General features: G+C 37.7%; 1 protein-coding gene across 1 annotated transcript in view; it reads right to left on the minus strand.

Annotated features, from left to right (window-relative positions):
• Positions 1–23,434, minus strand: part of LOC124157310 — a 147,815-nt gene that overhangs the window by 98,319 nt on the left and 26,062 nt on the right. Inside the window, exons 6-8 of the mRNA XM_046531933.1 lie at positions 22,983–23,191; positions 9,433–9,621; positions 7,421–7,572 (exon numbers count right to left, since the gene is read on the minus strand). Coding sequence (XP_046387889.1) covers positions 7,421–7,572; positions 9,433–9,621; positions 22,983–23,191 — 550 coding nt within the window. The remainder of the gene's footprint in view (positions 1–7,420; positions 7,573–9,432; positions 9,622–22,982; positions 23,192–23,434) is intronic.

Here is a 23,434-nt window from a genome sequence, read left to right on the forward strand (position 1 = left end):
ACACTTCCTCGTTTGTTACATGATCTAACCAGCTGATCTTAAGCATTCTCCTCCAGCACTAAGCCTCAAGAGCCATCAACCTTTTTCCTCCTCCAACTATCATATTTCAGGAAGTAAACAGATTTTTCTTTCCGTATTAGGTACGCCTTGAAGCATATTAGTATTAAGATCCAGTATTACAAAATAAATTACTCCAGGAACACTTCGTTACGTGGCGTTCCCTTTTAGCCAATTTAATGCTTCATATTCATCAGCCTTAATTTCTTAGCAGCCAATATTCTGAAGCATTGAGCACACAAGATCTCGACAGCTATAAAAAGGTCATGAGCGACTTAGACTCGGGAGTAAAAGGACAACGCTCATATTGATTGAACAATTAAGAGCAGAAATGCTACTTTGAATTGATTACTTCTTCGAGCTAAATTAAAATTTTCTATTTTAATTGTAAGTTCTAACCATTACTTTAGCCTATTCGTTTTTTTGTTTTTTCTGATATGCCTGAACCATTACTGCATGTTCTTGCTATTACTTAACTTATTCCTAGATCCTAACTTACTCCATGACTACTTTTTTATAGTTTATGCATTTATTCTCCACAAAATGGTAACAAAACATTCCCTGCCTCACGCTGATGGTACGGCAACGCGGAAGTTAGCAAGTAGGATCTGTTCACAAGGTATATGTAGACATAAATGGAATCAAAACGCTAATGGGGATCCTTAGGCACTACTTTTTTCCTCCATTCACTTACACATTTTCGCGATTCTGACAACTGCCTACTCCGGCATTAATTAGACCATGATGAAACTCCGCAAACATTTGCTGCAATACAATTTTGCGAGACGCCGCTCGAGGAAGAGAAACGGGGGGTCAGGTGACGTGGACTAGGGGAGCAGGGGGCAGCCGTGCGTGAAATCGCCCCTAATGACCTCCCCTCGCGTCCCGCTCAACCCTTTCTCGTCCCCCGCCATTCCGTGCGCCTCGATTCCCGTTTGGGCTCGATGGGCGAAAGCAAATCGATGAGAAGCGGCGGAGATGGGACGGAGGAGAGGTGGAGGAAGTCAAGCTAGAGAGAAAGTCAAAGGTTGAGAGGAGGAGAAAAGGTGGAGAAAGGACAAAGACGGAGAGGCCAGACAAAACACGCCCACGCTGCAACCCTTCCTCGGAATTTCCCCAATCCAGCCAGTCAGCCTTTTATCATTCCATCCCTTGAATACATTCCGTGGCACGTGTCATCGACATCATCAATCTTTAAACGTATTTGGCTCCCTCTATACTTTATTTCTAACCAAACCCACATGTAACGCCTTACTTAAAAAAGCTCTCCCGGATGGGCACTAAATAAAACTAAATTTCAAATAGAACTGCTTCATGCATCCCTTTCTTAAAACAATGAACCACAGTACATCATTCTCTTCTATCCCAAGAAAACAACATTATAGTTGTTACAAGAGCTAAACCAAATTATCTGCATGTCACATTGCCGGTCCACAACTTATCAAAAATCATTCCTTCGTTTTTTCTTATAATTGTGCCATGTATACCAAGTATAGCCATGTTTCATAAGAGTATGCAGATTTCACATAAGAGCTGCCGCAAAGTATTATTTTTTAATTTTCACATGACCTAGGAATCAAATCCTAGGCTACAGAAAGATATCTTATACGCCTAACAAAATTGACTAGTCATGAAATCATACGCCCTTATCTATCTCATCGTGATCCTGAACAAGGAAATCATTCCAAGGGATGAATAGGAGTGCGACTGGTTTGAGAAATGGGATTCAGGATAATATTCCAAAAAATATGGATTTTATTCAGACAAAAATGATAAATAAGGTTAATGTTTGATTACGAACGCAAGTATCAAAATTTAAGTGAGTAGAATGAAGAAGTATTTGCGGCCAAATGAAAAGAAAGTCGCATTTACCGTGAACAAGATTCATGTTGGTGCAAGAAAGAAATATATCGTTCTAAGAATAGATATGCACACCGCATCAGGTTTTTACGATCATTGGTCATAAATCACTCCCGCCAACGTTTCTGTTGAAGGGAAAATTATGATTAAATACCCTCGTAGCTGGATAGGCAATGAGTTTCCACAAACGGAGCACGGCAGGTGTACGGATATATAGCCGACACGAGCCGAAACGATCGAAGAATGTAAAAATAGGCAACTTTAATGGGTAATAAAATATAGTGTAAAAGCACACCCATATACTTCCCCGTAATACTACCGTATAAGCGTTTGGTATGGGTGTAGGAAAAAAGGAAAAAATGTGCAAAAAAAGGAAAACTAAAGCTGCTCGTTAGAAATATTGCACCACTGAATCCCGCCCAGCATACTTTCAAGTCCTTCGTTTTCTGGGGAGAAAACGAATGCCTGCCTTAACCTATTCTTTCGGCAAAATATCTCTACTATTTATCGTTTCTGTCGAACCTAAACAAATAATGAGATTTTATGGCGATATTCTCCGCGTTGTTTTGAAGGATATCTGTTCTTGATTGCTCACAGAATTTTTGCCTACCATGAAGCATCCTTCGAGTATCCATTACCCTTTCCTCGTTAAAGGTCTCTGTTCACGCATAGTAAGTGTTGACTAATCGCGCAGATTTCCTTTGTATTTTATTACTCGGATTATGTATTTCTTCTCCTTTCCTATGTGTGAACTATAGCTTAATGAGATGTGGTAATGATGATGGTCATATAGATGTAGTAATTAACGGCCAAAAAAAACGCTGAAACATTTAAGAGTTATGAGCATGGCAAGTCTAAAGAAAAGTAAAATATTGTTTTTTTTTACATATTTATACGCATCGGAAAGTGTTTATATACTAAATATACACACAAACACGTTTGGAAGTAAATCGCACGAGTATAATAAATAAAAAGTCTTCTTGCTCTAGTGTGGGGACACAAAAAATAAGCTCCATTAATTTATTTTTAATTTTTACTGTTTAATTATGCATTTTTGGGGTGCCTACTCCAGGGAAGGAAGAATTTTTATTATTTTATATAATTCATAGGAACTAATAAATATTATTTTAGTAATTGACCCAAACTAAGTTACAGGAAGTTGCATCCTACAATCCCGTTGCCTCTCTTGATTTCCCAAAAGGAAAGTCCACATGCGTCCTCCTGGTCACTCATGCCCCAGTGGTTGGATCGATAACCTGGATGACTTGGTTCGTGAAACAAGGCGAAGTAGTAACGGAATCAATTACTCTTGATCCGGACGGGGGAGGGGGTTGGAGCTTACTGTCCAGCATACCCACCGGTCTCGTACACGATTCTCACCTCGGACATAAACGCTGAATCCGTGGATTCATGATGATTCAATTTTAGGTCGTATCAGGATAACGGAGACACCTTCGCGACACAGAAGCGTCGAAATCACACGCGGGAAGCCATATAGCGATGTGTCCGAAATGTGTCAGTCCTCGCTTGCAATTGCCCAAGTTGAAACGTTCGAGTGAAACGTGCAAATCCAGATGGAGCACTACCATTGGGTATCCCCATAACGGCAAGAGGTCGCGACGAAATGGCAATATTCTTTAATCTTCCAAGCCAAAAGCTTTTCAACCCTTTTTCCAAACATTTTCCTACATAAATTTTCAAAAAGCCAAGCAAAAAGCTGACAGCATGCGCACGTATCATGTAGTAAAGTCATTTTTAAAAGTCCATCCTGAAATTGCTTCAGCATAATATTCACTCTTTGCAAAATCTGCATGAATATGTAGCTTATTTTGAGATAAAAACGTAAATAACTGCATTTTACAGATGAAAAAGTGATCGAAAATTGAATAGCTCAAAGTAACTACGTGCGGATGGTAAATATATTCTCATAGGGTTAACTAGAGTAAAAAAATGCTTTAAGCGTGAGTATTCTGTTTTTTCCATCATTCAAAGCACGCAACTGTTTTCTCGGGACCCGCTGATAAATTTACTTTTAGAGAGGCAAGCTCTAGTGCAATTATTATTAGATTCGATAGAATGTTAACATAAAATTGACTGAAAGAAATCTCAGCCCTAGCATGAGCGCAATTAGTTATGCATGAAGCTAGGCTTTAAGGTTTGGCCAACGCCGTTCAAATTTCAAGTAATAAGACAGCCAGACAATGATATAACCTTCGCTTTGTTTAAGCTCCGGGCACTTCCCTAAAAATTCATTCTTCTTCTAACAAAGTAAATTCATTTGAGATCTTCTTTGTCAGTTACTCTACAATTCAACAAGAAATAGGTCGAGGGTGAAAATACTGCTCACCTTAAATGTACTTACCCATTTTTTCAAAAAAAAAAAGCAGGTAGTTCAAGAAGGAATAATACACAGATAACGAAAAAAACTATGTGCTATTTATATTTTATTATTTTTAATTCGTTTAAATCAATTTACAGGTCAATGTGCTTCTAAATGCGGAATATATACAAATTCCGAATCAATTAAAGATATGGTAAAAGGTATGGTAATATTTCCCTCGCACTGCTCTGAACGTCATCCCCTCTAACACGTATGTTTGTTGATAAATCAAACTTGTGCGATAATGAAAGCATTTTACGATATAAAAATTGTTTATTTTCATACCCTTTGCAAAAAAATATAAATTGAATTATTTTGAACCTTCATTTTCGGCAGTTTCTTTAGAGATGCGAGTTAGGTCCCATTATTATTTTACATTCAGTGAAAAAAGTCACGGCCTAATTATTTATGCAGAAATCTACGATTAAAGCAAAGGCATAAAACTACTTCAAATTTTCAAAAAGGGAATTCTTATCGAAGCTGATTTGAAAGTAAAGATAAATAGCAAACAATCTGCAAACCTGTGATATAAAAAATAAAGCAAAATGTTTCTGAGATTCGATCGGGTGTATCTGTTCGTTTGGCCGCATTATCTCTTTTAAGATGTATGTAATTGTATTGAACGCATGCTAGTCGAAATAGGAGAACTTACGCTGCCGTGAAAACGTCACCAGAGCGAAGTTACCGGTCATCCGTGAGGCTAAGTATTCTCGTTGATTGGCAATCCTATTGATGGTCGTTGGCTTTATAGGCACTGCACTGACGAGCAGAACGACACGACAAGTCAGATACAAGAGCAAAGGCTAAATTACGCACGAAAAACTCAATGACGGTGGAACACTAGTTGTTATAGCCTCCATTTGTCATTTGTATTCCGATTTTTTTTATTCGAGGTCGTTGTACACAGCAAACATCCTATGCCTTGTGAAGGGAATGACCTATATACATGGGATTAGAAAACGTTATCTTAAGATATTTTAGCAATAAAATTGGCAACCCATAGCTTTCGCGGATATATAATCCACCGATGAAGCCAAACGATTTCTATCGCTAAACAGGGTATATTCATGATTTTTTCCAAATATTACATCGTTTAGAAAAAAAATTCCATTATAAAAAATCGGAAATCCGAAAATTGTCTTCTATACTGAGTTTAAAAGTTAAGTTGGTAGTAGTACACTGCATAAATGCTATGCACAGATGAAATATTGTTTATTATACATTATTTCTCGCATAAATTTCCCCGATACGAACTGAAGTCAAGTGGAGCTAACCGCCAAAACAGCGACATTAGAGATGTTTTAACAGGAAGAAGAGGATGTTTTTCGAAAACAGATGAATAATATTTTTTAAAGTTAAATTAATTACTCAGTTATCATACGACCTCTATCGATATCTCTGTAACGAACCACCGTGCATTCACACTACCGTGGTAACTACAGTGATGCCTTTGAGTGCCGAAATATTGAAGCTCGTCTGAATGTAAATGATCAGTGGCAGAAAAAAATTGCATTACAATACAAATTGCTTCATTTATCTTTCTTGAAAATCACTTCCTCTACGATGAAGTTTCGTCCTCTTAAATTTTTGGTCTCACCGTCTCGAAATGATTGAATCGCCCTTCTCTCCATACTTGTATTTTTCCGGTTCCGTTTCTGCCAGCAGCGCTGATCATGGTGAAGTGGCAGCGCTATGAAATACTGATATCTCGGTAACCACTAAAGCTCGGTAAAGCGTGCTCAGACTATGGTTACGGGCTACTAAGCAACGGATTTCGTTTACTACAAAGAATGTGTGGTCGGGGCTTTAACTTCCGTTGATCCGCTGAATCAATCGCTTCATCAATACTAGATAGCAAGTATTACTGTTCCGTAAAGACAATATGGTGATTTAAGGTTTGACCTTCTTCCGTTTTCTTCCTTCAATTCTACATTCTATGCTTTGATATTACGATAAAGGTTTAAGAATACTTCCTCCTTTCAGAAGAGAATCTTTTTCGTCACATCATGACCAAACAAATAAAAATAACAAATAATCTCCATAGCAACAATAAAAATACCCAAACGCTTATGTGGAAATATGAGATGTGTCTGCCTGATCAGCCGGAATGTGGTGATCTGAATGTATGGCGGGTGCTTTCTCTGTTGTGACCTCCGTTATCCACGCAGACACAACCTGTACTCTTGGCGAGCAATCCAATCACGAGTTAGGGAGGACACGACGCGCGACGAATCGCCAAACAGCGGACATTAAGATAGATCGGGATCGAGAGCGCATCATATGCATCCGACGATATTCCCCCTCCGGTCGAAACGACCTGGGACGCCGCTTAAAACCAGCGATTCACGCATCCAGACAGCCATTCAATCTTATCACTTCGCTCGAGCCGCACAGACTCACACCTGGCAATGGGAAAATTATTTTTTCTCTTCTTATGCCGTGAACGTTACATTTACCTTCTGGTATAGATGAACATCAGGGATAAACTATGATAAAGCGCAGTATGAACGCTACCATACTTTTATTTCTCAATTATTATCCAGCTGTATTATAATGCTTTCCTCCGCCTTTCTATTATTTTTTGTACTTCACCGAAATGGATTTAGGTACACACGATTATATTTATTTCCTTATTTATTTATTACTCCGAAAGCAGCAATTAGGCCTTTACATTGGGCTACCACAACAAGGCAAAAATATCCAAATAATTCTGTATGGCTTAGCGATATTATAAAGATAAAAAGGTGGTGAGCACTGACATAGTGACGCTAAGCCGTTAAAAATAGATTAGATAGCATTAAATTATTTGTGAAACAGTACTTTGTGTTTGCTTTGTTCTTCCATGAGTCCTGAAAATAATTCTATGTCCGAATAAATTGATATCGCGCAAAATACCGCTAAAATAATGCCACGCAAAATAAATTTTACTCTACGGGAATTAGAAGAGGAATACTGGAATATATGAGCAATATAAATTTCATTGGACAAGCGAACGATACTAGGATTTTAAGCATCTAATTTTTTTGTCTAGAAATCAAATTCGACTTGATCTAGACATTCTGTAAGATAATAACAAGGATTCAATTGTTTCCGCCAAAAGAGAAAAAGGAACATGGCACTTACCCTTCGCCTTTCTCCACAGGGTTCGCTGCAACATCGTTCACATCTGCACCTTTCTCCGCCGTCGCCTCTTTGCCTCCCGAGGTTCCAGCTGCCTTCTCCTCCGACTCTTCCGTGATCTCAATGAACCTCGGAGAACCATCGTCTCCCTCCGCCTGAGGATACAGAATAACAATCCCGATTTTTGAAATTTCGAATGTTCCCCTCAGAAATGAATCATCAATATCATTAACCGAGCCATTGATATATAAATGTTTCCAATTGCTTCGTCACACTCTATCCATCAGCGGAGTAATGATTTTTTTTTTCGAAAATATTGCCAATGAAACCTGAATTGAATGATAAAAAGAAAAAGAGGTTACCATTTGCAAAATAACAATATGATAACCACGCATTCGACATTGATATCTCCAGGTACATATTTTGAGTCATAATCCTTACAAAAATATCTACAATGTGCCTCAAATTTATTTTTTTTAATATCGATAAGCCATCGGCGTTACTAAAGGGAATAAGCGAATAATATGAACGATAGATACATCATTTAATTATGAATGAAATAACTGATTTTCGTCACACGAAAAGCCAGAGCCAGTCTAATGTTGCATTAAATTAAGATCGTGTACCACATAATACGACTAAATGTGATTCTCAATTTTTTTTAAACTCATAATTTCAAACAAAAATTTGATTCGATTTGTAAGGGAATGGACAATGCCGAGACAAGCCACTATCATGAGATTATTTAAAATAATAGAGGCAGTTTTTTCCTCGTAACTGTAAATAAATCTCACTTTCTGGTAACAATTATATCGCACTACGAGAATGTTTTCGATCGAGTCCATTATCGATAAAAAAAAGTACCGTCACCGATATATAAAAATGCTGGAGATAAAAATCATGATTTTTTTCTAGCATTGCTACATTTATCCACTTATAAAAGGATAGGTACCAATCAAAACAAAAAAATACAAAAATATGTGAGCGTGTCCCTTCATTTTTTCCACGAAGGTTCATTCACCTCCTACCACTTTTTCAGAAGTGATGAATTTTTTGATTTTCGAAAAATACGAGTACTATGAACACAAGCCCTAATTTTTCTATTTCCTCTATTTCATTATTTTATACATCATTTTCCAAAAAGTACGAGAACTAAGTTTCCAGAGCCTATATTTTTATATTCCACAAAAAGAATTCTTACTCCCTTACGAATTTTTATATCACTCATCTTTCTAATTCAGTTTATACAGTAACAGAGAGTGATCAAGTGGCTATAATTCGTTCTGTGTTAGAACATGCATCTTCAGCGTAGAATCCCCATAGCAAAGCAGATATTCCAAAGGTTGAAAAAGTTCAAAGAAATGCAGCCAGGTATAATGTATACTCTAGGGATATATATATATACGAGGAGACATTGTCACATCTATGCCACGTTTTTTGGAGAGGTAACCATTGAAATTAAGGAAGACCATAAATAGGTTAAGTTGGATCTACAAAGCGTTTGTTAAAGAGTTGGCTTGGAAGAAAATAGGTCAAAAGCTGGCCCTGCCACATAGAAAGGAACGTTCACTAATTCAAAATTAGGTTCAAGAAACAGGAAGCGGACATTTTGGAGGAATCCCTCCATCACAGAGGAACAACGAGTGGAATTACCAACCTGAAGAAATTTGAAGATCTTCCCCGCAAATATTAAAATTTTTAAGTGTTTAATGGGTTCCTCGATTCTTGGTTGCGTTGGAAATTGGGTTATTCGGTTAAAATTTGTTTTTTTTTTTAGTAGTATGATATTCTTGTTAGAGTATTTTTGTATCCTGTATGTTTATTTTCTGTTCCTTTACTAGGATATTCGGTAGGCAGGCTTTTCATTCATTTATTTTAATTCTCATGTTACCACGATGCGATAGCCCACTTGCAGCAATACGTATTCAATAAATGAATATCGATGAAAAATCTCTGAATCAGAATATGAATATCGACACATGGCTACTTGGTGAAATCATAGGTGGGGTGCGTACCTGTGGGGGTTCTTCAAGGGCCAGCACCAGGGCCACCGCCACGGCGCTCGCATCCCCCTTGGCTACCATAGGCCTCCGTCCCCTCGGCAACTCCTCGATGTCCATCACTGCGCCCACCTGAGGTCTCCGCCCAGACGACGAGTCGCTCCTGTAAGGAGTACTCGACTCGTCTGACGTAAATACCCGCTCCTGGGAAATTAACAGAAAAACAAGAAGTTCATTAAAGCTGTCAAAATATACGCGGTCCATATCTTTTCATGTAAAAACTCTTCTCGGGATACCGCGCGGGTAAGATTATAGGAGAGCGCCGACGTTTCGGGTATCGACTCGGTAGTCGTGAGAATGGGTAGCGAGTTTTTACATGTTGTTCGCTGGGAAAGTGTTAAATCATACTTATCTTTTCAGTTGATAAAACTTTTGGATTAACCCATATCTAGTGCATTAAAAGTAGCGTATTATCTTCTCCCCTTCCGGGGATCTCGTCAGGATTCTCAAGTACATTACACATTAGCCTTGAAGAGGTCCCCGGAAGAGGAGAAGAAACGCTGACCTTTAATATACCAGACGCGGGTTAGACCAAAAGTTTTACCAACTGACAATATATGGACTTCTTCTCCTCTTCCGGGGACCTCGTCAGGAATAATGTGAACATATATCTGGTACATTACACATTAGCCTTGACGACCTCCCTGGCACAGGGGAAGAAAAATTGACTTTTAATCCACCAGACTCGGGTTAGACCAAAAGTTTTATCGATTGACAAGAGACTCACTTTTTAATAATGTAATATGTCAACGCTAATGACTTATCGTTAAGGAGTTGTTAGCAGGTAGCATTATTTAAATATATAACTTTTAGCAATTTTTTCTGCCCTTTTGTACGCAACACCCCACTTCAATACTCAATGTACCATAAAACATAAAATTTTAAAACAAATATCGGTGTTACTCCACACTAATTTAAGCTAACATCAATAGTTATTATCTACTCTATCACTAAAATGACGGGCTTCTTGAAGACGGGAAATGAAGACTGGCTCTTTTAATAATTATTAAAACCCCATTTCATATATAAGTATTTCATAGCTCAAGTAAACTTACGGGTATATGAAGTATGTAAGCATTAAATCGGAGTTATATTCCTTACCTTTGGAATATAATTCCAACTGGCATAGTCAATAGTCACCTCACACCAGCTTGGTATATGTGTATTGCACGCAACACTAATAAATATAAACAACAAAAAAATTCCCCACTTTCTTCAATTATTCCAATTTCTTTTACTTTTTCAATTATAATTTCGCTGATTTTGGTAAATTTTTACGCAAAAATTTAATTTTTAACGCTTCAAAATCATATTTTTGTAATTAACGATATTGGATATATTGAAAATATCTCTTACATTAAAATATGAGAGAATTAGATAAATCACTATGTTTTTTCACATAAAAATTTCCATGGAAGTGAAAAGAAGTCTCAAAGATTTTATTTTCAAGCAATGGCGAAATTAATTTTACGTGTCTCATTCAACAGCAAACTTTTAGTTTACTAATTGGTGAAATTAATAAGAATTCACTCCATAGTAATTAATTCTTCGACATTTACGTGATTAATTATATTAACGCCAAAAATGGTTTGAAAATTGGCTGATTTCCTCAATCTCACCAGAATGGTCATTTTGTTGTTTTAAAATGCCTGTATTGTAGTGAATAATAAGCAACGAAAATTTAAATTGACCAATTTGTATATCGTTTATATAAGTCTACAATATTAATTTTTTCATAAATATCCACGAGGATGAACCGCTTCTTCTGCATGAAAATAAACGGCATTGCCCTTTAATAAAAAGAATACCTTTTCACCGCATTTATACCAAGCCACTACTCCACCGTTTTTTACCAGAAAATGACACTGAGCTCCTAAAACTTAAGACTTACTTTTTATTGGATTTGGCGTATTTTAGGAGCGAGTTTTGGTAATCTGTATGCTACATTTCTGCACAATCTTTCCACAAAGTTACGCTATTACATATTCATAATAAACATGGGTATCTTTTAACATGCATTTTTATTTTCGAATGCCGTATTACTCGCGGAAAAATATCGGATCGAATATGGTCAAATTAATATTCAGAAAAAGTAAAGAAAAAATATTCCTTCGCCATTTCTACACATCCTAAACGTTCTTATATACTCAAATATTAGTGAATACATTTTTAGGATTCTACATAAAGACATGTTTCAATATAAAATAAGATATACTTACTTTTTAAAGTTGAAAATAAAAATGAAAAACTGCACGATAACTTCACAAGAAATACTAAAAAAGAGCAATGTGAACATTTTTTAAACTTTAGTTTTATGCATGTTTACTAAAAATAAAGAAAAACATCGTATAAATTGAGAATAAAAATTAATATATTGCACGAGAAATTTACAAAAATCCGTTTTAAAAAATGCGAAAAATTCAAAAACATTGTTCAGTACATACTAACTAACAATAATATCCTCCAAATGAAATGACACGTACATGCGAGGAGAAAATTGACAAGAGTTCGGATCTTGGGATGAAGGTAGAACGTGCAGCCGGAGGAGAAGATGGAATATAAATTTCGATCACCCGTGGATGAATCCTCTCGGTGAATTTCGGTAAGAGGTTAGCAAGTGAGAAAACCCAAGCAACAAGAATTGACCCATACGGCGGCGCCCCAAGGCGTTAACCTACTTACACTCGCATCGATTTTACATTCCCTCGGAGGGCATTTCATGACCCAAAGCGAGCGAGTGCAAACAAGCGGTACCATCGCTAGCGTAGAAAAAAAACAAATGCGATAGAAAAACCTGGACGTGTAAAAAAAAACGAAAAAAAAATATTAGCACACGGAAACGCAAAAGCTCCGAAGGGAAAAAATTCCGATCCAAAATTCTATCACTTCGAAAAACTTTGAAACAGAAATTCAGATAGAATTTTTTTTAATTTTTTGCAAAAACCTGAGTTGAGTTGAGTGAGAAAAAATCAAATTTGCCAATTTTTTCAGAACTTTGGGTAAGCATTATCCCAATTCTAAAGATATTAACTAAAAGTGCTGGATAACAAACACTATTGAAGATTTTCCAAATATATATCACTATATTAAGGCTTAAAAAGGCATACGAAATGATAGAGAAATATTTGTTCGTTGAGAGGAAATTTTTGGCCCATGTATTTAAAAAAAATATTATTAATTAATATTAAACTATCCTCTGAAAAACCATAATGTGAAATTTAGGACATTGGCACAAATAAATTTCATTCTTAACCCATTAGATTAAAATGTTAAAACATATGTGCGTACTAAATTATATCCTATCCTATTTCTAGCTGATTTTGTCGTTTCTACCCAGTAAAGATAAGTGAACTGGAAGAGAGATATCTTGGAAAATCGAGCATAAATTAGGCACCCATATTTTCCAGGGGTTCGGATTGGTATTGTAGCAAGAGCGTTGGCTTTGCACCCCGTGGGCCCGAGTTCAAATGTTAGCAGTGGCAAAGATTTTTCAGAGATCACATGATTTCCAGCTAGAAAACTTTGTGGAGGATATCTCAAGGTCGGCACTTCATCCGTCATATAGGACACTAAGCCGTGGTTCCCAACGTGCGTTTTATCACACTGATGTCGACGGTTTTCTCCAACCCTACTTCCCTTAACCTTTTCTCATGGCGCAAATGACCGAAACCTCCAAAGACCATACCATACCTATGTTTTCCATGAGAGGATCAATTTTATAAGAGCAGCGACAGGTTTAAATTAATGAATGTAGGCAACTCATCTCATGAAAAAAAAACCGGCTCAGAGATAAACTTGAAAATTTTGTTACGTCTAAAAATATGTGGTAGGTGTTTAGTTCTCATCAGTGTGGACAATTCATAATTCATTTTCATCACTAATATCAAAGCTGTAACAGAGAATTTCTAAAGTGTCGATACCAATAGGTATAGGTTTTTCAAACCGTCAACCATGGGAAGTTTCGCCGCTCTATTCACGAAAAGATTGGAAAATCCCCACAAAAGACACGGAAATGCCAACAAAGAGTCGCCATATTTATCGAGGGAACAGCACTTTCCACGGGTTTTGACAGTCTTTGAGAGTCGAAAGAAAGGTGACCGACCTCAACGAGAATAGCCTCGGGTGTAAATTCTCACCCTCACGACATACCTTGTGCTCCACCCAACCCCCTTCGACCGGAACTCTATCCTTAAAACGCACCCTCTGCCAAGTAATGTAAGAGATTAGGGTACCTACGACTCAGATTTAATGCCCAGACTTTTTCAAGACTCTATCAGAAAAATAGGGATTTTTATGAAGTCCATATGAAGGCTATCGGAGAAAAGGTACAAAATTTCCGCTGAAATTGAAAGGGATTTTGGCGCTTTAATACTCGAAGAACCAAGCAACTTGGTAAAACTACCTCGATAATCACCAATTTAGAATCAAATCTAATTTGACTCCTATTGCGACAAATAGAATACCATAAGCTTAAATGGTGGAAATACTCTTGATCGATTTCAAAAATCCGTCTATTATTCTCGTAGTTATTCAACCCTTAGCACAGTGGTCCGAAATCGGAAAAAGCCGGACAAAAGTCCAAATTAGCGTTTTTTGAGGCAGAGACTTGAAACTTGACGTGTATGCTCAAAAATAATTGACTATCATGAAAAAAAGTCATTTTTCATAGATCTCATCCACTGCTAAGATAACCAAACTAAGAGGACCAAACGCGACCAAATATCCAAAAACTCGCACGATCTCATTTTTTTCGAAAAACTTTGAATTAGTTGATGGTAGAGTTTTGGAAGGATTTCAATGAAGTAAAAACATTATATTCCAGTAAAATGGTACATTATCTACATTTTTCATTATTTTTAAATGTTTTGGTTGATATCGATGTGGTATAATGTCGCATGATGGCGGATCCATTTCTATGGCAAAACCTGACATAAAGTAGACATTATCTTTAGTTTGAGAAATAACAGTTCTCCAATTTTTACTGTGAGTATGTAGTAGAGATAGCTTGAGAGTATAAAGCAAAAATCTTGGAAAAAAGTTTGCGGCTGAAAAAATGAACGTAATTTTTCGATCGCGTTTCACGCCGACTTCTCGACACGGAGTCGAGATGTGAAGCGAGATCGAAAACAGCCATTATAAATAGCTTTCCAGGGGCGTAACTAGGAAAATGCTTATTGGAGGATGACCAAGACAACGGAGTCCGGGAATTTTTTTGAGAAATGACATGCCTGGAAATGCATTTATATCATTTTGATACTAAACTTTTAACTCTAAGCTAATGTCAAAACTAGACAGTAGTTTTAAATATTTTTTTCATTTGTATGATGCTTTGGGGGGATGTATACCCTCATCATAGTCACGCCACTGCCCTTTTGACTTTTGATGAAGGCTTCCGCAAATAGGTGCAGTAATCAAAGTTAGACATACGGGTTGTCCTCCGCGTCGATTCATATCTGTGATGACAGTTTGGTCGGCATTGCAGCGGGCGTCTTCAGGTTTGAATTTTTTTTTAAGTTTTTTAAAGCCTTCAAACCTGTAAATACTTGCTACAACGTCGGCGAAATTGTCGTCTTGAAGATGAATCGACGCGGAGGACACCCCGAAAGCCTACCTGCGCTTACCCCTTTGGACTGAGTATTTCCTATTGTACATACTACCCTCATCTATCATTCGCACCCTCTGCCTGGCACCATTACGAGGGCGTCCTTCGAGGGTTGCAACCCCCTCGAGAGGAACGCCTCCCACACACCAAACCAACCCCTTTCTCAGCGAGGGACGAGGGTTCCTTCCCTCGTGAACCAAGGAGGGGCAGTAGGAAAACGGGGGAGTTTGCGGTCGATATTTTTCCCTCAAGTGAGTTCCCCGGCATTTGGCCCAGTTTTCAGGAGACGACGGCATCAGAAGCAGCGGGTGGAGTGGGGACGAGGAAGTCAGTCTAGAGAGACACACACTTCGCGTGCTCGCCCTTCCTACCTCCGAAGAGTTATCGGCCAAACCCACGCACAATTCACACATTTTAACCCCTTGCGCTGTAATGACGAGTCTAGCTCGTCATGAACATTTGACGCCATACCGCGCAATGACGAGTGTATCTCGTCGTCAGATTTCATAATTTTAGCACTATTAAGAGGAACGGTATAATTATTTTGAAGTCTTAAAAATGTTAAAACATACATATTATACGTAAATAATTCATAATTTAATGAAACATGATGCATTAGAATGATTATAATGATTTTGGTAGAGTAGCGATAGCTGTGGTGTCCATGTTCAATAATCACATTTTATTTCACTATTCTACGTTGATTACGAATTACAAAATATCATTTCATTTCCTACCATTTGAAAAAGAACCACAGGAAAAATAAATAGAGAATAGGAGCACGATTTTCAGAAAATTAATCGAAGTGGAAGGGGTGAAGCCAATGTCCGATTTCGCCCCGTTGTGCAAGAATGACTCCTTAACTGTATTCAATGAGTAACACAGCAAGTGCGCTTTCAAGTGCAAATTTTATGGAGTTGCTGACTCTTTTACCAAAAGGAATTTTCGCCCTTTCATCCTTCGAAACGTTTACCTGATTTTGTAAAGTTTACATTTTATAAATTTGTTTATAATGGATTGTGCAATAATATTTTATCTGTTATTTTTTTATCCACTTATTTTTAAAAATGGCTTTGAAAATAATGGTTTTCTTCTTTTCATAGGACCTTGCTCAGAGAAAAGCTAAGAAATTTTTATATTTTTTTATCGAATGATCAAAAAAAAATTCTGCTTTTCTACGGATCGTTTGGCTGGCTGGCACTGTAAGAATTGTAGTCCATTTTTTGTACTTAAGAAGATACAATATGTATTTGAAAATACTCGGAAATAGCCCGACTCATTAAAACTTTTTACTGCTAAGAAGGTTGGTTTTCCCCTTAGCCAAATTTAATTAGATTAAGTTGTGACGGTAATGAGGTTAGGAGTCATTACCATTTTCGGTAAATATTTTGGGAGTACATAGTAGGTTATTAGTATTTGAAAATCTTCTGCAAAAAGACGATAATAATTCTAATTTCAAATAGAAAATTCACAAAAAACATTTAAATCTAAACAATCAGGAACTATCATTAATTCATTTCCGTGAATTATTTTTATAAGATGAATACAACAGATACTTCGAAGTGAAGGTTCCACAAACAAGGTTTGGTTTAAAGAATAAATGCATGAATCCTACCGTTTCAATCCTTCTGTAACTCTTCCAACTCAGCCGATCGATGCATTAACTCATGCGTCAAATATTTCTCGGTAGACGAGAATAGCCAGAGGCTTTCCCAGCGTAAAACCCCTCGCACCCAATGTCAAAAAAAATATCGAGGTGCTTTAAATGATGCCCAAAAAATCGAAAAAAATGGAGGTAAACTATACGACACTAGCGTTCGCGCACGAATTTGTCATTCGTTGTACTAAATACTGTGAGAATCGGGCCACCATAATCTCTTCAAATACAAGTATAATGATCTGAAAAATTATAAACGACGACTAACTACGCGGAGTAAATTCACTCCTACCGCGTAACGATGCGTAAAATATCATCCGGGAGACTCGCCAGGCATCGATGCGATATTTTCCAAACCGAATATGGGTGAGCCCCCACTTTTCCTTGCAGTGTCGAGCCCCCCAGGTCGTGATTTGGAGTCGCGGGAAAAACGTGATTCGCTCGCGGCACGCAAACTTCGCCGACGCGTGTCGGTGCTCTGCCGCATGCACCGTAGAAAGGTCGGAGTGGGTCGGCGCGGAAGGCATACACTTAGCGTTAGCAGCGAAGACGCGAGGGGGATAGAGGGGGAACAGACACCTTGAAAGGAGGGTGGGCTGAAGAGGTAAGACGGGAGGTGAAAAAGAATGACAAACAGCCCACGGGAAAACGACGAGAAGGAGAAGGGGCTGTAAAAAAAAGAGAGAGAACGGAGCAGGCTCTCGCATGAGAAAAAAAAGAAAGACGACAACAATGAGGAAAGGAATTGGAACGGATACATATATAAATATACATATAGGGGGTGCGATGTGATGTTTTAAAAAACGCGACTGTTTTCCCCAGTAAAAACTTCCAATTTGCGCGCGCTGCATACGGCTCACGCGAAACATTGGCACATAAAAATTCATGACCCGGAGGCTCAGTGTTACTCTGGTGTCAGAGGTGAAGAGAAGACTCGACAGCACAGAATAAAAACAACGAGGCGAAGTTTGAATCATGAATGGAGGAAAATGGTGTCAAAGGGAAAACAAAAATGATGTACGTGGTCGAAGTTATTCCTCTCTTGTTGACACTATCATCGTAATTTCAATAGATAAACTGTCACCTATCAAATTCTTCAATGATTGCCCTAGTCACTTTTAATTCAATGGGAAATGCGTAAGATTAAGATATTAATAAATAAGAACTTTCAAAAACAAAAACAATTATTTTTCGTACAATTCTTTCAATGTTCTTTCTTATTTTAGTTTGAAAACAAAATCTTGGTAATATATAAGCGCACAAAAGCTATTAATTATGAATCGATTACTCCTACGATAGAGAAATAATGGAAATTTGTAAAGACTATGAAACACGATTGAAAGTGAGAACGTAAAGTTGAGCCCATAAGTGGTGTTCAAAATAACATACTTCATGGTGAAAAAGAATGGGTAAAAATGTTTTATGCCATTCACCCGTGATTTAAATAATGGTGAACATCCTTCCATTTTTTTGATGAAATACATATTTTTATAGTTGGAGATAGGAGTGTATTTTTTAAAGCAATTCTATAGTTTAGCTAATTTACAAATTCTACTATGGAAAAAAACGTTTGGTTACCATAGTAAACCAACAGATCTCATTTGTTTTAAGTTGGAGCAGTTTCAGTATTGCGTTAGATTATAAAATATCATATGTTTCAGCATATTTTGAATTACTACTTTCAAAATATTTTATTCCATGTTTTCTTTTAACAATAATGATATATAACAAATAGCCCATGGTAACGGGAAAAAAATGTACGAAAAGCCACCAAGAAGTTAGGTTGATTTTTTTTTAATACTGATGCACCTCCAACGATAACTAGATATATCCAGACTCTGTTGCCAAAAGTACAAAGCGTTACGCCTCCAACAATAAATCGGCCCACGGCAGCGTAAAAAAGGTTTCATGGCAAGTGGTTAAATAGCAATGTATGTTCGTGCCGTATTAGGCAGCCAGTCTTATTCTGCAAGTTAATTCCGTCCACGGTCGAGACTCAATGAATAGCACCCTCGTGGAAGAGTGAGAAAGGATTCAGCGGAATTCGGCTGAGCGTTAGAGTGGGGAGGAAATTGATCACAGGGAGTACACGGCTCGGGAAAGAGTTACGACCCATCCTCACTGAACGGGCCAACGATGTTCCTGTACTGTTAACGTGAACGTAGACGATACTCTTCCAACCACGAACTTCCTACCTCAATCGTTTTCTCATTTAGAATAGAGCAGTGACTGTAATCACTCGCATTTAATAAAAGGAGCAATTATTCATTTACTTCCTTAGATGTAGGTGCTAGGGGAATTCCAAATGATTGAAATAATATCGATTTTCTTCACTCCAAGCGAAATATTTACGCATGTATCTTCAATAAATTCTCTTCATTTCTCAAAAGAAATGAGATAAAATCGACAATCCAGTTTCTCTGATAGTCTTTACCTCTGATTTCGTTCTATGTGTAAATTTTGAAACTATATATTATTCCCTTTGCCTGACTGTGTAAATTTTGAAACTATATATTATTCCCTTTGCCGGACAGAATGATTCCATTCGTTAATTCATTGAAATAATTCATAAAAAAAAGTAAAAGTAGGCATTATAAATGCCATGCAATGAAAAACTCCATCATAATTTATTTACGCACGCCATGACAAATATTTCGGAAACCCCCGCACAGAAATTCTTGAAGTGCAAAGAGGCACGGATTAATGAACTGAGCCCATAATGTGAATACCTGTAATTCACATGCCAGTGGCCTCATTCGGGATGAACTCTCCCCCCACCTATCACTGAGCACTGGATTGAGAACTGAGTCAGTGATAACAAATAATTGGAATAAAAATATACATTTATATAGCTTCTGAGATTGATGCTAACAAGTCTGCGTATTTCCCACACACACACCTGATACTAATACTCGAAAATACGTATGCAATACTAATCAATTCTTCGTTCCTATGATTTGAAAAAAACAATACTATGTGTGCCGTTGCTTAATTACTTACCTACACCGAGTTTTCCACTAACATGAATCGTTAAAAAAAATGATGATCATGAAGTTACGTGACTCGAAACTTTTAGGCTACATGGTATAGTATTAGTAGGAGGTGAACGACAGCGAAGGTCAATTTTGCCTTAGGGAAGGGTAAGGAAGGAAGCCTTGAGAGAAACTCGGCGTTGACATTTTCATGCTGTAGACGAGAGGGGTCGATGGGACCACGGCTTAACTTCTAATCCGACGGACGGAATGCTGTTAAACTCCGCCATTTCCGATATTTGAACTTGGGCCAGCGGGGTGGTATACCAAAACTTAACAGCACTCCACCCCCTCTCAAAGCCGTTTTACACGGGGCACGTCATTGCGCATATTGAATTTACGAAAATGCGAGCTTGGAATTGGAGCAGGGGCAATTTTCCTCTCTCGTATCCACGCATTTTCTCATGTGTTCTAGGAACTCATCGCTTTACACGACGCATTTTTAATGCACCTTCGTACATTGCCTCAGATTGCGCATTGACGTGCCCCGTGTAAAACGGCCTTTACAGGTTAAATCTAACAATGTTGAGAGACGCTACGTTTCAAATCATTTGGCTAGGGAATAAAACTTTTTCTCCTAGATTTAGAGGAATTTCCTTTCATTCTGCCTACTGCTCTCACCTCTTGCGCTCAGTTTGTATCAACCATTGAATGAAACGACTGTTCTCCAGAAGTAAGGTTGTGGGAGAAAGAGGGAAGAAGAGAGATGACCGCGTGACGTAAATGGGACAGGGTCGAATGGTACCACGCACCCATTCAGGCGCGCACTCATGTGTCCGTCGAATGGGATAACGGCAGAGAGAGACCCGTAGCGGAGATCGAGAGAGCTAAAAAAAATGAATCGACGGAATAGCCCTCCTTTTTGAATGGTCCCGCCAAGCGATAGGATCGTAGAAGGGTTATAAGGTTCGTCCCGCTTATGGGTTCAAAGGCTTTGGGTTTGATGGGTTGATCGTCTGTCTGGAGGGCCATTCCCATAGAAGGGCATTTCGTACACTACTAGGACCTCCTCCAGGCGTTGCTCCCATAAACGATCCCGTTCGAAGAGGCCCTTATGTTTTTTTTCGCTCGTCCCTCCATAAGGTCCTTTCACTCTATTCACATTCGTTATACGTATCCATAATCAAGCGCTCGATAATGTTCACCCTCGTAACACTTCACGAAAGTAGTGTCACAGTGTTTGGCGCAAAATACCTCCATTTTTAGCACCCCATTTCATATGCTTTCAATTCATTGCAAATGTAAGCATATCCTCATTTCACAAGTAAAATTGGATAATACCTGCAATAGCGTATACTAAGAGGAATTCTTCATGAAAAATGTTTTTCTCTGTAATCTAACATTCGATATTGCCAACTTAATGTAAAAGTGTGACTTTACTCGTTAACTTAATGGAATGAATAATAAACTAGACATTACGAGCTAAAAATAAACAGAGATTAAACATATCACGCAATGAAAGAATTACTTTCAATATTTTATGTATGCTACGGCAAATATTTACGATTCCAACAGAGAACATCTTGAAGTGCGAGATGACCCTTCGAAAGGAACTTATTTATTTAGCATTTAATCGCAGAAAAAACTTTAATTCTAAGGTATGCAATTTCAGCATTCCCCTTTATCTCAAAAGCCAGTTTTATTTACGATGGTCGACGAGCTCTCCCTATATTCACGTAATTAAGTCTCAATATTTCTATTAAAAATAATTTCTCAGGAAATCAGTATCGACTTCCAAAAAATGTTGGTCGAGTATCAGTTATGTCAACAAACCATGTTTTTCGGTCAGGTATATTTAAGTGGTGGTTTTGTAAGTTAACCATTTTTTCAGGGCTCTAGGTCTAAGTAGCGGCACAATTATTGGTTCGTTTCGTCAGCCTTTAACTAGGTTTGAGGAAGAAAAATATACTTTCCGCAAACAAAGAGCATTTTTCCGAATAGTACATGAGGCAATGAACTTTTTACGCAGTTACGTCCACGGACACGGAGCTTATTACTGTAAAACTAATGAAAGATATGAATACAAGTATATTTTTAAATTAACAGTCTTAAGACTTTATATCACGCATTAAAATCAATGTACCACACAGTATTCAACCACAAGACCCATTAATACCGCTTAACTTTTTGATCATGCGTACCTCACAACAGCTGCTTAATTCCATACAGCTTAACTTCATTATTAACGTGAATATGGGCTAAATAACTCAATAACTCATCAAAATGTACTCTTACGCTTTGAAAAATCTCATCATTTTCATGCTATCATACCCTTCTATTCCCACAGAGTTCCTACACATGACAAAATTAAAATTTCTAGTAACCTTGGGCCTACTGAAATGAAAAATTGGATTACCAATGCATGACTGGAAACCTTAGTATCAATTCACAAAAAAAGGATAAATATTGTCTAGGAATATTATTTCCTATCCGTGAAATATTGACAAACGTGTTGTAACAAGCGTTCTCATTATTCGGAAATTAGCGGCAAATTTTCTCGGAAAAAAATGGATCAGTTTTTATGCACGCACGCGACTTATAATTTGAATTCAAAGTTGAAGTAACCTAAATGATAAAAAAAAATTAAGCACCTATTTACGATATCTTATCTTAATTGAAAAGAAACTCGTAATTTCCACACAAAAACTTTAGTCGATACATTTTGTTCTCACACCATTACCAAGTGAGTGCCACACAGAGGGATATTTTCAGTGGAAATTGCAAGATCTCTGATGATCTAAATGATGGATCGGTTTCACCACATATTACCCAAAATAACCAGTTTAATGCGATATTTTATGATATACTAACAATATACATGCTATGGTGTATTGGTATAGTAGATTTCATTGTGCACTAAGTATTGTAATGTGGTGGTGCATGTAAAAAAATGAATAAGTTTGCTAAAAAAATTATGTATCTAAATTATGTCACCCGCTTACAAGTCCTTTACCACAAAGCAGTGAACTATAGATTCCTTTTATCTTATGTGCTTGAATAATTTGTATTTTCAAGTTAACAAATAAACAGTATCATTATTATTAACAAAATGAATTTTGAGATATAAACCGTAGGACACAAAACCGATACCCAAGAGAAAAAAATCGATTTAGGCATGCAAAACATGGGCAAACATGGATGCATGAGCAAACGTAATTCAAAAGAGATATATGAATACCGCCCCGAAGTGCAGAGCGCCGTGTTAGTTCCTCACCTGTCCGCTGAGAGTCCCACTCGTACAGCAGTCGTGATTGGTGGTGCTTGTGTCGCCGACGTACTGCTCCGTCCATCGACCGCCACCCGCGCTCCATCTGCCGGGTGCGAGCGTAGCTGTTTGGGAATGTATGGGCAAAGGCGCCGCAGACGAGGAACGGTGAGGCGGGATGCTCGAGTCATTCGAAGTCGGAGACGACGGCCTCGAATCTAATGATTTCAAAGGAGGAGAGAAAAATTAACCGTCAGGAGACAAAAATCAAGATTATTAATAGAACGATGAATATTTTACACTAAATGGTGTAACCTTTCGCAGAATATTTATCGCAGATAAACTTTCTTGGGCGATTTCCATAATTTTATCAATTACACTTATGCTTCCCCTATAGAACTGCAAGATTCCTAGGATTGTAGAAGTATCCTCCAGCACGAGGGTGGAAACTAAAGGTTAAA

The sequence above is a fragment of the Ischnura elegans genome, chromosome 4, assembly GCF_921293095.1.
Source record: "Ischnura elegans chromosome 4, ioIscEleg1.1, whole genome shotgun sequence".
Classification (NCBI taxonomy): domain Eukaryota; kingdom Metazoa; phylum Arthropoda; class Insecta; order Odonata; family Coenagrionidae; genus Ischnura; species Ischnura elegans.